The 15,791-nt window shown below is 40.0% G+C and overlaps 1 protein-coding gene across 1 annotated transcript; it reads left to right on the top strand.

Annotated features, from left to right (window-relative positions):
• Positions 1-264: 264 nt before the first annotated feature.
• PSMD5 (proteasome 26S subunit, non-ATPase 5) lies at positions 265-15,313 on the top strand. The gene is made up of 10 exons (XM_029204041.1): positions 265-466; positions 3,070-3,214; positions 4,232-4,345; positions 4,781-4,909; positions 6,411-6,520; positions 8,077-8,219; positions 8,987-9,178; positions 11,332-11,441; positions 11,830-11,970; positions 14,724-15,313. Exons 1-10 carry the CDS (start codon positions 294-296, stop codon positions 14,979-14,981), a joined length of 1,515 nt encoding a protein of 504 aa, XP_029059874.1. The 5' UTR covers positions 265-293; the 3' UTR covers positions 14,982-15,313.
• Positions 15,314-15,791: the final 478 nt, after the last annotated feature.

The raw sequence follows: 15,791 nt of genomic DNA, 5'->3' as shown, positions 1-15,791 counted from the left end.
AACCGGAGAGTCGGACGGCAGGACCAACTGAGCAGCTTCCAACATAACACCGCGATGCGGCCCCCTAATCACCACCGACTCTAGTCAGCCCCGCTCTCGCGAGGCTTGGCAGCCCCCGAGCGCGCGCTGCCCGGCAGCTCCGCAACTCTATTGGTGCAGCCCGGGCCGTTTTGGCCCAGCCAAAACTCGGGGAAGGGAGTCTGCGCCGGGCAGATCTCGCGAGGCTTGGAAAAGCACGCCGGGAGCCGGGAGCTGGGAGGGTTGACTGGCGAGCCCGGGCGGGAGGGGGCATCATGGCGGCCCAGGCGCTGTCGCTTCTGAGGGAGGTGTCTCGGCTGGAAGCGCCGCTGGAGGAGCTGCGCGCTCTGCAGTCGGTGCTGCAGTCGGTGCCTCTCAGCGAACTCCGCGAGCAAGCGGCGGAACTGCGCCTTGGCCCGCTCTTCTCCCTGCTCAACGAGAACCATCGGTGAGATGACCCGGCAGCTTGAGCGGGGGAGAGCGACACCCCCAAGTATGGAGACGGGGATGGGGGTGGTGGTGACGGGGGAGGCTTTTCCCAGTCACAGTGAAGGTTGAATATCAATGAAATTTCAGAGAGGGAAGGATCCCGGGCTGAGAGGCGAGAGACGGGATTCAAGCCCAGGCTCTGAGGTGGCCGTCGCCTAGCCTCACTGCCTTCATCCTTGGAATAGGAGGAGGAAAGCAAGGTTGCCCACCTACGGGGAGGACTCCACAACCACATATCCAAGTCCTTGACTTTTTCCCACCTCTTAAGAAGGGGTCCTATCCTGGCAATTTCGAAGGATCCATCGATATTTTAAATTCACATACCTTTGATCCAGTAATTCCCTGTTACAGAAATTTAACATGCAGGTATACTCACACACAAAATGTACTGCATATACAGGAATATTCATAACAGAAGGAGGCAGCAAACAAACAAACAAAACAAAACAAAAAAACTAGGAACCACCTGAATATCTATTAAAAGGGGATTCTTAAATTATGACACATGACTGTAGTACTATGCAGCTATTAGGAAAATTGAGGTAGATCTATATATGTGGACATAGAAAGATCTTTAATATATGTTGCTGAATGAAAGAAGAAAATTGTAGGAGTTTATAATCCCGTTATGCGTAATTTTTAAAAAGGATTACCACCCTCCCACACCCACTTGAACACAGGCCAGTGTAGCTTTTGGAATAGCTGAAAGATACATCAGTAACTATTAATACGGTAGTGGGACTTAGAATGGTAGGATGGCAACTTTTACTTTTCATTTTATGTACATCTGTGGTATTTGATTTAAAAACACTTTGTATTTGATCATCTGATAACTTAAAAGACTTTTTAAATGTTTGTGATCCAGAAATTTAAAAGTGGCCTTTCTTCTTGAAAAGATAATGAATCACTGAATCAACACTGGATGATTTCAGAGGGCTTTCTTGGCTCTGACCTTCTAAGAATCTTCCCTTTTTCATATGTGTTCTCCCTTCATTAATTCTGTTAATTAACATTATTCAGGTCTGCCTATGAAATCTCTATTTGTCCATTTTAATTCAGGCCTTCATTTTCTCCCTCTCGCTAGGTCTGTTGCATTAGTCTGACTTCTCATTACCTCCGAGTTTCCTTTTCTAGTGTGTCCTTCCCACGTTGCAACCACAGGGAACTTCTCAGGATATTTGGCTCACATCTTTGCCATGGTTTTGCATTGCCTCCAGTGTAAAATCATGACTTGTTAGTCTGGCACTTGGACCTTTACAATATATTTCCATCCTACTTTTCCAGCCTCATCTTTTTCCACTCTACACATATTTCATCTGCTCCAGCTACCAAGTGGCACTACTTTCCCTTGAGCATGACTTGGCACTTTCCTAACTTTGTTCATGCCAGTCCTTCTAACTGAAATGCCTTCCCCTCCAAATCTGTCCATCTTTTAAGGCCCAGGTGAAGTGCCACCCCCTCCAAAAAGTCTTTCTTGGTCACTCCAGTTGCAAGTGACTGGCCTTAGATCTCCTAAAGGACATTATCATTACTTCTCTTAATAATACTTGACATTATTGCCTTATGTTGTAATTCCATATGTGTTTCTGTCTAGTTGGTAAATTCTTTGAAGAATTCATCTCTGCATCCCTCTTGGGATGAAGCACATAATACAATATATGCCAAATAAAAGATTAAACTCATAAATTTTAGAGAGCCCACCTAGTCCAACCACTTCATATTATAGATGAAGAGACTTTCAGTGATCTATAAGTTAACACCAGAGGTGCACTAGGAACTGAAATGAAGGGGAGTTTGAAGAATAAGGTCTGTGGGGTCATGGTTTGCTGAATGAAGGAGCAGCTCTCTAGGAAACAATTTTAATGGAAATTTAAAGACAAGGTAATTCAGAACTTAGTACACTGTAGATACCAATTGCAATTTGTGGGAATAATTCTCGGGATAGTGGATTGGCAGTCTCTAGATATATTGATGTTTTCCTGCACTATATATTGGTTCGAGATCTTTTCTGATAAATGTAAACCTAGAATCTTTTTTTTTTAGTAAATTTATTTATTTATTTCTGGCTGCATTGGGTCTTCGTTACTGTGCACAGGCTTTCTCTCTAATTGCGGCGAGCGGGGACTACTCTTAGTTGCGGTGTGCGGGCTTCTAATTGCAGTGGCTTCTCTTGTTGCAGAGCACGGGCTCTAGGTGCGCGGGCTTCAGTAGTTGCGGCGTGTGGGCTCAGTAGTTGTGGCTCGTGTGCTTCAGTAGTTGTGGCTCGTGGGCTCTAGAATGCAGGCTCAGTAGTTGTGGTGCACGGGCTTAGTTACTCCGCGGCACATCGGATCTTCCCAGACCAGAGCTCGAACCCGTGTCCCCTGCATTGGCAGGCAGATTCTTAACTACTGCACCACCAGGGAAGCCCGGTACTAGGTAAATTTGAATAAACTAGTAGAAGTTGGTGTTTCAAAGGGAAGTCTGTGTGGAGAAGAGCCTCATTAAGCTAGGTGTCAGATATTAGGTTGTTGCTTCCTACCTGGTAGGACATGAATTGATGAGATCTGTGGTGTCTCTTAGGGAACAGACTACTTTGTGTGTATCCATCCTGGAGAGATTGCTGCAAGCTTTGGAGCCAGTTCACGTGGCCCGGAACCTCAGGGTTGACCTGCAGAGGGGACTGACTCACCCCAATGATTCTGTAAAAATCCTCACTCTGTCCCAGGTATGAAATTTTATTAGCACATAATAAGGGAATCAACATTTAGTGACCACCTGCCCTGGGCCAGGGTGTATGCTGGGAGCCAGAGACAGAGAGGTGAAGAAAACACGTGCTCTCTGTGTAGGGAGTATCTAGTCTATTCTAGTATGCGTAGTTAACTATAACTGGCAGCTACAAGCTAAAGTAAGAAGTTCCACTGAGTACCATCTGAGTCAGTTAGTCATCAAATACTGAGCTCCTTTTATCAGGCATTGTACCATATGCTGTTAGAGCTACCAAGATAAATAAAGCCTGTTTCTTTCCTCCAAGGAGCCCCTAGTCTAGAGAGAAAGATTGCCATGGGAAGTCTTATTATAGTGGCATGAGTGAAGTACTATTATAAAGGTCACTATACCAACAAATTAAGACAGTAACTCTTACCACCCTGGTAACCAGACATGCTAGTGTTTGGGTGAAGAGCTGCTGCCGAGGATTATCTTGAAGGGATAGAAGCTGAGCAGTTAGTTATCCACTAGATGTTCAACTACTGTTTTTTCTTTTTTTCTCTGAAGTATTTATTCAAGAAAAGGAGAAAGGATCGATTTATCCATTGACCATTTATGTGCAAAACTCTGTAGGAGGTGCTTTACCTATTTAGTTTCATTTAATCTTTATTACTGTCCTGCAGTTAAGTATTGTATTCCCATTTTACAGACAAGAAATTAGGCTCAAAAAAAGTTACTTAATTTGCTCAAGATCAAGAACTGAAAGTTCGTAGAACTAAGATTTGTATTGTTTTCACTCACTGAGGTGTCTCAAGTCTTAACTCACCTGTTTTGTTTGGTTTTTTCTTTTCAAAGATGTGACTATACCATCTGTGTGTTTGGCTGTAATGAATTTGGGTCATTTGGAATTTTTTAATGACTCATAGCTGTAGTTAGTAACTCCTAAAATAACTGCACACTAAGGAAATTTGACCATCATGTGTTTCCATGTTGCCCTACCTTGGAAGAGTATTTCTGATTGTTTTTTTCCTTTCAGGTTGGAAGAATTGTTGAAAATTCTGATGCTGTTACTGAGATTCTAAATAATGCTGAATTATTAAAACAAATCGTTTATTGTATTGGTGGAGAGAATCTATCTGTAGCTAAAGCGGTGAGTCAGCTACAACCGTTAGCCTAAACATGCAGAGACATTAATGTCCTAAAAGACAGAGAAAGGCCTTCTGGATTGAGAGGTGGAGGTTTAGAATGAATGATTTGCATAATAGAATTTGCAGCCTTATATCGATGGTATGAAATAAATAAATGGCATCAAAATAAAACTAGTAAACCCCTTTTATTTTCTAGAATGCACATTTCTAAATTAACCATCATAGAGCTTACATTGGGTTGCTTGATAAGAAGCTTTTTCTATTTTCTGTTGGGAATACTATGTATTTTTTCCAATTATAAGTAATTATAGCTAAAATGTAGTGAATGTTCCTTGGGTAAGCTGCGTTCCATACACTAATTTTCACATAAATCTTATGAAGTAGAAAGTACAGTTTGGTATTTTTATGACTTAAGAGATACTTTCTTTCCTTATAAGGCCATTAAATCCCTGTCAAGAATATCACTGACCCAGGCTGGACTGGAGGCTTTATTTGAAAGTAATCTGCTGGATGATTTGAAAAGTGTAATGGAAACAAATGACATTGTTCGATACAGGGTGTATGAGGTAAGACTAAAAGCATCGTTTCTGGTGCCTATAATTCAGAATGCATCAAGGCTTACATCAGAAGGCGAGATGGCTCATTTAACATGTATTTATTGAGTTTATAGTCTATATTAGGCCCTATATATACCAGGTGCTTGGGATGTAGGGATGAACTCCCAGCCTAGTGTGTGAGACAGTCATATAAAAAATATTTATACTGCACTCTGAGTACTATAATAGGGGAGATCCCATTGAAATTAGACTGAAAAAATTAGTGTAGTAGTGGTAGTAAGAAGAAGCTTCGTACTGAGCAGTGTGCTAAATCCTCTCATATATATTCTCTTCAATTCTCACAGTAAACCTGATACTTCATTATCATTAATCTCGCTGTTGATGGAGTCATTGACCCAAGGCCATGCAATTAATAGATTGTATATTCAAAACAGAACCATTTACAGTCTGATTCCCTCTTCAGAACAATGTCTTACTTTGCATTGTTAATATTACACAATCTTGATTTTCCTTCTGCTTCTGTAGCTGTTTCTTCTTGGTCTCCTGGCTCCTTAGCCTCTATTGACCTTTAATTGTTGGAGTTTGTGAAGGCATGCTAGGCCCCTTATGCTCATGTTCAAACCAAACTTCTGATCTTCTCCATCCACCTCATGCCCCTAATAAAAACAGCAGCAACAAACTGGCCCCGTCTCCCAGCCCACGTGGCTGGCTGTTGGACCTCCAGCTTATTCTCTGTGAGGCCCTGTCCTCCCTGCCATGTATCCACTCAGTCATCACATTGTGTCAGTTTTACATAAACTCGTGCATTTCTCTGCTTTGCTATAGCCACCACCACCGTAGTCTAAGCTACCAGTATCTCTCACCTGGACTATTGTATTTGCATCCAAACTGTTCTGCTCCCATTTTTGTCACCCCTAGTCTATCGCCACATGTAGTCAGAATGATCTTTTAAAAATCGAAATCTGATTCTGTCATTCCTCTGCTTAAAATACTCGGTGTCCTAGATCTCTCAGTAAGCCCTCAGAACATACTTGTTGAACGAGTAAGTGAATGGCCGACTGATAGAATGAATGAATGAATGATTTTTACAGTCTGTTCGTTATTGTTGATTGGGGCTTTTGTCCTGATTGATGGTTTCCTTTTTTTTTTAATTAATTTATTTTTTAACATCTTTATTGGGGTATAATTGCTTTACAATGGTGTGTTAGTTTCTGCTTTATAACAAAGTGAATCATTTATACAGATGGTTTCTTTTTTTAAAAGGGCAGATATACCCAGGTATATCTGGGTGAGTGTTTCTGTACCAGAGTAATTTCTTGTGTGTTCAATGAAGTTTTCTTGCTTGTGGAGACAAATAATGGATTTTTAAAAATTCAATTATATTAAGTATATAATTTATACTAGTATATAATAGTATGTAATATACTTCCTAGTCCTGCATTTAACTTAAAATGCCATCTAACAAGTTTGGGGCTATTTTGACCTTTCTGCTTTTTCTGTTTTCTTTCAGCTAATTGTGGAGATATCTTCTGTGTCACCAGAATCTTTAAACTACTGTACCACCAGTGGATTGGTAACGCAGCTCCTCCGAGAACTGACCGGTGAGGATGTGCTAGTCAGGTATGTTGATGGAGAGAGTTCTTAAAGCAAAATGTCCTTTCTTGGGGGGACAGGAGACAACCTCGGAACTTAGTGTGATCTCCCCTAGTGGAGCCTATGCTCAGGTTGCAATCTCATGACTGATTATGTCCTGAAGAAGGGGCTTTTTGAAAATTGCTCAACTTACATGGTGACAACATACTGGAACTTAGCATGACAATTCAGCTACTTTTGAATAACAGTGTTCCCTGTCCTTAGGCATGTGTGCTGTTTAAAAGTTGCCAATCACATGGTAACTGTCATTTTGTATTACTTAATGTGTTAACATGCACATTATATATATGTATGTATGTATATAAGTTTTTTCTTTTTTTTTGGCCATGCCGTGTGGTTTATGGGAACATAGTTCCCCAACCAGGGATTGAACCCAGGCCCTCGGCAGTGAAAGCGCCGACTCTTAACCACTAGACTGCCAGGGAATTCCCAACATGCACGTTTTTTGATGTTGTTAAATAATAGCACTACGGCATGATAGAAGAAACATGGACTTTTGAAAATGAGTGAGAATTGGGCTTACATCCATCTCAACTACTTAGTAGCTGTTTGACCTTAGACAAATTATTGTAACCTTTCTGCACCTGAGTTTCCTTATCTCCTTAATGGAACAATGACAATTCTGTAAAGAAGATAACATGAGGATTAAGTGAATTGACCATAGAGACCAATACAATGGCCGATATAGGCTCTCAAAGAAATGTTAATTCCAGTCTCTTTACTTCCAGCCCCTATTCCTTAAGTCCCCTTGAGTATCTGCCAAGTGTTTCCTTGGATATTCCACAATTTACTAACACATCCCCACTGTTGAATACTTGGTTCAAGTATTTTGCTGTTATAAGAGCGCTATAGTTACCTTTGTGTACACAGGACTTTGTTTTTCTTATCTTAAATGATTTTCTGATTGTCCTGTGTTCTTTAAATGTGATTGAATTTGTTGAACTCACATGCATAAACCAGTCCTCAGTCATACTGTTTTAGAGCATTTGAGTTACATTGTTTCAAAGCCTTCCTAGTAAGGAAATTATTTTGTTAAATTTCTTTAACTTAGTATCAGACTTTGTGACATAGGAAAAAACCTTGCAAATAGTCAGTTAAGATACCTTAGGATCAACTTATAAAAATACTTTTTTTAGTTAATTGAGGAAATTTGGTCATGGTTAGGCTTTAGATGATGCCAAAGAATTATTTTTTAAATATGTGGTAAAGGCATTATAATTTTGTGAGAAAATATTCATGTTTGACATTTCAAAATAAAACAAAGGTTGAAAAACTCTTTGAGGAGGTAGTTCTGTTATAATGAAAACAATAATGGGCCTCAAGTCAGAAGGTCATGATTTAAGTCTTAACTGCCTTGTTAAAACAATGTACAAGTTACAATTTTCTCATCCTTGTGTCCTGATCTGAAAAGTAGAGCCAGGATCAGTCACCTTTCACACTTGGTGGGAAGAATTAAATAAAATAACCTATATGAAAACAGTTTATAAACTATACTAGTCATATGCAAAATCTTGGCATTTCAGAGCCACCTGTATAGAAATGGTGACATCACTGGCATATACTCATCATGGACGACAGTACCTCGCTCAAGAAGGAGTAATTGACCAGATTTCTAATATAATTGTTGGGGCAGATTCAGACCCTTTCTCTAGCTTCTATTTGCCAGGTAAGAAATACTGACACTTGTGGAAATGACAGTGTATGTTTGGTTTCAGAGTTATCTCTGACAGGGGAGGCCAGGGATTGTTTTCTGTAGAGCTGATTCCCTTAAGATAATACCCATAGCCCCTTAATGAAGTGGAATCTATTGCTCTGGGAGCCATGCACTGTTGATTCTAATTTTCTGGAAATATTGCTGTTTAGAGCATTAGGCTGTTTCCCTTGAACCTTAGCCAAAAGAATCATAATAAAACTACTAGCAATGATACTTACAGTATATTTCACCGATTCATCAAATCTTGAGTTGGAATCTTTATCTAATACAGAATTATTCTAGCCATTCTGTTCTAGGACTTGGTTGATTAGTTTTTCTTCAGCACTTCCAGAAATTGGATATTAATTTTAGATAGCCTCGCTTATTTCGTCGATGAACATCTCTGTTTAAAAATTTCTTCCTGATAATGACCCCAAACTTGCCTTCCTATAACTTGTATCCGCTGGTCCTAGTTGTTTGTTCCTCCCTCTTGCATATGACAATGCTTCAGTATTCGGACCCAGCTCCGTTGACACCCTGGGGTTTCTATTCCATCAGGACCACACATCACAGGTCCTTCAGTATCTCCTTATGGTCTGTCTGATTTCCAGGCAACACAGTACTGTAACCTTTCTCCTCTTTCTGGCCTGAAGTTTATTAACTGTCCCATGAAAACCTAGGGTCCACAATATATGCTATCTTCTTTTTCTATTAAAATACATTCTTGTAAATATCTTTAGGATTTGTGAAGTTTTTTGGAAACCTGGCTACCATGGATAGTCCTCAGCAGATCTGTGAGCGTTATCCTGTCTTTGTGGAAAAAGTCTTTGAAATGACAGAAAGTCAAGACCCCACCATGATTGGTGTAGCAGTGGACACAATTGGAATTCTAGGATCCAATGTTGAAGGAAAACAAGTTTTACAGAAAACAGGTTGGTATGCCTTGTTTTGGCTTTCCTTAAGGATATCTCTTTTTTTAGCGGGGGAGGGGGGGACAAGAATTCATCATATAAGTTCATTTGCTTGTATGTTAACTGCATAGTAGAAACTACTTTTACAGATGGCAGTCTTTTTACCATGACCTTGGACTAATCCCTAAAAAGTTTCATAATTATTACTGAATTTTTTTTTAAACTTGGCTCTTTCCCCTCTACATCTTTCTTAAATAGTATTCATAGTACAAAGGCCATAGTCTGGAGTCAGAAAGACCTGGATTCATGTTCCAGTTCTAACACTAACTTAGCTTTTTGAGCTTCACTTACTCACTTCACTACTCTAGGCCTCACTTTCCTCATATATAACAAGTGTATAACAACTACTTCTCAGGGTTGTTGTGAATATTTACTGAAAAGACACATTTGTTTTATATTTGTATGTCAAGGAAGGAAAACAAAAATATGTTACAAGATTTTATGTTAAGAGTGATACTCTCATGGCACATTCATGAGTATCTTGCAAGTACTATGAATTCTACACACAAAAAAATGTACAGGGCTTCCCTGGTGGCGTAGTGGTTGAGAGTCCACCTGCCGATGCAGGGGACGCGGGTTCGTGCCCCGGTCCGGGAGGATCCCGCATGCCGCGGGGCAGCTGGGCCTGTGGGCCATGGACGCTGGGCCTGCGCGTCTGGAGCCTGTGCTCCACGGCGGGAGAGGCCACAGCGGTGAGAGGCCCGCGTGCAGCAAAAAAGAAAAAAAAAAGAAAAAAGAAAAATGTACAGCACTGTTAAAACCCTTGTGAAATATATGTTGAAAATTATATATGCTGTTGTGTATCACAGCTAGTATCCAGGTTATGTGTACTTTTCTAACTGCTTGTACCTATGACATATGATCCTTTTACAGTCTTGCAAAGAACATACTATTGTCATTCTCATTTTACAGATAAGGTAGGTGACACTCAGAGAAGTTAAGAAAATTTTCTAAGATCATTCAGACTGTGGGGCAGCTGCTACTCAAATCCAGGTCCTTTGATTCCAGAGTTCTACACTTTAACTTATATATGCTGTATTGCATATGAATGTGTTTTAGGCCTGTCACTTTGTTTCTGACTACATGTTTATTTTTATATTGGTTTAGGTTGGTAACAGTCATAGTATATGAAAGCATACTTTTAAAAATCTAGTTGTTCACTTAACACCCATTAGGATGGCTATTATTTTTTTAAATAACAAGGGTTGACAGGATGTGAGAAATTGGAACCCTTGTGCATATCTGGTGGGAATGTAAAATGGTACAGCTGCTGTGGAAACATGGTGGTTCCTCAAAAAATTAAACATAGAATTACCATATGATCCAGCAATTCCGCTTCTAGGTGTATACCCAAAGGAATTGAAAGCAGGGGCTTAAATAGATGTTTGTACATCTGTGTTCATTAACAACATTATTCATAATAACCAAAAAGGGTAGAAACAACCCAAGTGTTCATTGATGAATGAATGGATTAAAAAAATGTGGTATATACATTCAAAGGCATATTATTCAGTCTTAAAAAGGAATGTAGGGCTTCCCTGGTGGCGCAGTGGTTGAGAGTCCGCCTGCCGATGCAGGGGACACGGGTTCGTGCCCCGGTCCAGGAAGATCCCACATGCCGCGGAGCGGCAGGGCCTGTGAGCCATGGCCGCTGCCCCTGCGCGTCCGGAGCCTGTGCTCCGCAACGGGAGAGGCCACAGCAGTGAGAGGCCCGCGTACTGCAAAAAAAAAAAAAAAAAAAAAAAAAGGAATGTAATTCTGACACATGCTACATCATGGGGGAACCTTGAAGATATAGTGCAAAGTGAAATAAGCCAAACACAAAAAGACAAATATTGTATGATTCCATTTATACATGGTACCTAGAATAGTCAAATTCACAGAGACAGAAAATAGAATAGTGGTTACCAGGGGACGGTTGTGGGGGGAGGGGAAAGGAGAGTTGTTGATTAATGAGTACAGAGTTTCAGTTTGAGATGATGAAAAAGTTCTGGAGATGGATGGTGGTGATGGTTTCCCAACAGTGTGAATGTACTGAGCTGTATGGTTAAAATGATAAATTTTAGGTTATGTGTATTTTACCACAGTAAAAAATATCTTGTTATTCTTCAAAGGAACTCGCTTTGAACGCTTGCTGATGAGAATAGGATATCAAGCAAAGAATGCCTCAACAGAGCTCAAAACTAGGTGTTTGGATGCAATTTCATCTCTTTTTTATTTACCAGTAAGTAGATTGGGAAATTAATGAAGAACAGTGGTACATGTGGGGGAGAATATGTCTGTATAATACTAGTTAACTTACTATAAATGTTGACCAAATAAATGCCATCTCTCCCACTCTTAGTGAAAGAAGATAACCCTCATTATGTGACTAGTGACATTTTTAAAGTTAAAGTGGAATCGTAGAGTATTAGAACTGGATAGGACCCTAGAGATTGCTTAATCAACCCCATCAAAAAAGAAACAAGACAAAACTGGGAAGTCTGGGCTGAGTTGGGGAAGAATGCTCCAGACTTGGCAGAGCTCACACAGCTAGTTAATGACAGGGTATGATCAGAACCCAGGTTTCCTGACTTCCTAATGTCTTGAGGTTTTCCTTTTCTGTCTTGTAGGCTGAGCAGCAGACTGATGACCTCCTGAGGATGACAGAATCCTGGTTTTCTTCGTTATCTCGGGACCCGATGGAGCTCTTCCGTGGCATCAGTACTCAACCCTTCTTTGAACTACACTGTGCTGCCTTAAAAGTGTTCACGGTAGGCGTCCTCTTTTCCATGCCTGCTGGGGCTCTGCGGGTTCAACACGTGTACTACAGTGAGCCAGTCTCTCCGCCATGCCCTGGGGATGCACAAGTGCATAGGAAGTTTCTGCCCTCTACTATTATTGTAGACTAATTAGGGAGACAAATATGTAAACAAATGGTTTCAGTAAAAGGTATTAGGTGCTGTGGCAAAATGTTTGGGGGTGCTGTGGGATCACAGAATTAATTCCGCATTCCTTATCTGCCATCAAGCAAGCCCTCACTACCTTAGCCCTGGTTTCCCTCAGCCTTATTTCCTGCCATTCGCTTCTGGCACTGGCAGCCCTAGTGATAGCAGACTGCTTGCTTCATATCTCTGGACCCTCATGTACACTCTACATTCAACACTCTTCCCTGACTTTGCTTGTTAACCTCTTATTTATTCTTCAAGGACTAAGTCGGGTGTCTCTTCAGCAAGCTTTGCCCAAACCCACAAGGTTGAGTTAAGCAGTGCTGGCTTTCCTACTTTGCATTTATTCATTTATTCAGCAAATATTTGTCGAGTTTCTTTTCTTTGCTAGGTTCTGGGGATATAGTAGTGAACAAAAGATACAAAGACCTTCCTTTCATGTAGCTCATCGTCTATTAAAGGACCCAAGCAGTAAATATAATTATAAAGTTAATTGTATAATTATAGTTGTGGTAAGGATCATACCTCTGCATTCTGTTTATTACACTTTGTTGAAAATGTTTATTTATTGACCTATTCAACAGAGTTTATTGAAAATAAGAGCCATAGCTGATTTAACTCTGTAGCTTCAGCACTTGCTGAGGCTCCCTGGGCTCATAGAAATGTAGTCATCACTTTAGTAATCTTAATAATGGGATCTCGGGCAGCATGCTTGGCCTAGAGAGGGAGGGAACAAGGAGGGTGGGGGCGACAAGACAGGGAAGGCTGGACTTCCCTGGTGGTGCAGTGGTTAAGAATCCGCCTGCCAGTGCAGGGGACACAGGTTCGAGCCCTGGTCCGGGAAGATCCCACATGCCACGGAGCAACTAAACCCATGCACCACAACTACTGAGCCTGCGCTCTAGAGCCCACGAGCCACAACTGCTGAGCCCGTGTGCTGCAACTACTGAAGCCCATGCGCCTAGAGCCCGTGCTCCGCAACAAGAGAAGCCACCACAGTGAGAAGCCTGCGCACCGCAACAAACAGTAGCCCCCGCTTGCTGCAAGTAGAGAAAGCCCGCGCGCAGCAACGAAGACCCAACGCAGCCAAAAATAAAGAAAAATTTTTTTAAAAGTGGGAAGGCTTCCCACAGGATGTGATACAGGATCTGCATCTTGAAGGGTACAGGATACCTGTCAACTTCAAGAATGTTGTTTTTAGACTGTTTCACCCTTGTCAGTAGTCACTGTGATGGTCATTTTGGCTCCTGCACTGGTATTCTCATGATTTGTTTTTTTCCCACTTTTCTACATTATGCTCTACTTAGCCATAGTTGTAGAGATAATTTTTGATTTACTGGTTTGGGCAGCTGTTTTTATTTCAACCCACCCATCCTCAACTATTGTTAAGTAGGCTGATGTTTCTCAAACTGTAATGTCTTGTTAAAATGTAGATTCTCATTCATTGGTTCTGGAATAGAGCCCGAGATCCTGAATTTCTAACAAGTTCACAGGTGATGCTGAAGCTGATGGCCTGCAGAACACATTTTGAGAGGAAGACATAGGCTGTAAACTTGATTGTGCCTTTTTCTTCATTAAAATATAGTAGTGAGGTTTTTAAAAACATTTTTAATAAACGTCGCTTATTCATTATTTTTAAATTTGGAAAAGATTGAGACGTAGACTTTTTTTAAAGCACATAGAGTCATACCTGTTTGGTATGACTTTAAGGTGTTTCCTTTTAGTATTGGTATTAGTATTTATCTATTGGTGTAATATTTCAAACATACAGTCATACCTTGCTACCTCTGCCCAATCCAATTCCCCTTCCTCCCTCTCTTAATGTAATCACTGTCATGAATTCAGGGTTTACAAGTGCACGCGTGATTTTGTACTTTTACTATCTATGCATATATGCTTAAATTACAGTATTTTAAATATTCTTAAACTTTGCAAATGGTATCGTGCTCTTCATATCATTCTGCAATTTCCTTTTTCTCCCTAATGTTATGTTTTTAAGATTTATCTATATTAAAAGAGGCAATTAGAAAGTCATTAGTATTTCATTGTATAGCCACAGTGTGTCAATCTCCAGTAAATGAAGATTTAGATAGCATCTATTACAAATGATGCTACAATGAACATTCTCGAAAATATCCTCTTATGCACATCTATGAGAGTTTCTTTAGGGTAGTCTTCTTCTCAAGTCTTTGTCTTGATTTTTCCACTGTTGTAATTATGCCATATGTATAATTTGGATCTACTTTTTTCATATAACAGATTTACCTATCCTTTATAAACTTTATTCTTAATGTTTATTTAATTTATTATTGCTATATACCGTAATTTACTAACTCATCTTCCCACTATTAAGGATTTATAGTGTACCTTTCACAGTGTGATGAGCATCTTTGTTTACAGATTTTTAAAATATTTTGATTATTTTCTTAAGTTAGAGTTTCAGGAGGGAATTTACTTGGGCAAAATGTAACATTTTTAAGGTTCATGTTGCCAAATTTCTTTCTAAGGTTTGTGCCATCCTATTAACAAACTTAACTTAAGGCTCAGAGGAATTGTGTTCTTTCCCCCTTCTATTTCAGGCCATTGCAAACCAACCCTGGGCTCAGAAACTTATGTTTAACAGTCCAGGTTTTGTAGAATATGTGATGGACCGGTCCGTAGAGCGTGACAGAGCTTCAAAGGATGCCAAATATGAACTGGTGAAAGCACTTGCCAATTCTAAGACAATTGCAGAAATCTTTGGGAACCCAAATTATTTGAGGCTCAGAACTTACCTGAGCGAAGGTCCATACTATGTGAAACCTATTTCCACAACAGCAGTGGAAGGAGCAGAGTGATTTCTTCTAGAGTCTAGACCATTTATTGACCAAAATTTCTCCTGAGGCATTTGACTCCATCTGTATTTTACAAAACAGACTTCCCTCCCACCAGAATTATCATGGAGTGTCTAATGTAATTTTATCACCAACATTTGTTCTGTTTCTACATTGAAATTCAATGTAAAGCCAGGAAAGCAGGTAAACTTGATCGTAATTGAACCAGATGTTTCTCAGATTCCTTTGGCTGCCTTAATCTTTGCAAGAAGATGGAAGTTTTGTTCTTCTCCCAGAAAATTTTCATGGACTTACTATCTTATTTTAAAATCCACTTTAACTAAAATGGAACCAAATTGTTTCTGACTTCTTTCTATCCCCCCACTCCCTTAGTTTTTTGGTCTTTTTTTCCCTTCTGATTCCACTTTCAAAGTCTTGGATATAAATATTCTTTGAAAAACAAGTAATATGCAATCTTAAAATTATGTTCCCTATACTAAGAATAAATACTTTTCATAAGGTCTCTTTTGCTTTTTTGTTACTATTATTCCTTTGAAAAATAGATAATAAATCTTTTTAAAATGTTTCTAGTGTTCCTCGATGCGTTTTTTTGCTGTTTATCAAGGCATCTTACTGTGTTGTGGTTTTGGGTGGGGAGGAGTGATAACATGCTAAACCAGAAAGGTCCCCAAACTGTTATTTTATTTATTGGTGGGTCATCGTTGTTGAGAGCTTTGCTTTTAATTTCTGAGATCCATCAGGTCCATATTGAGTTGATCAGAGAGAAGGAAACTGACTCCTAATAACTAGAGTCAGAATGGAGGGGTCACTATG

This window comes from Monodon monoceros, unplaced genomic scaffold (genome assembly GCF_005190385.1).
Source record: "Monodon monoceros isolate NGI ecotype Baffin Bay Population unplaced genomic scaffold, NGI_Narwhal_1 Super_Scaffold_5, whole genome shotgun sequence".
NCBI classification, from domain to species: domain Eukaryota; kingdom Metazoa; phylum Chordata; class Mammalia; order Artiodactyla; family Monodontidae; genus Monodon; species Monodon monoceros.
Note: the sequence above shows the minus strand (reverse complement) of the source record. Positions and strands in the feature narration are given on the sequence as shown.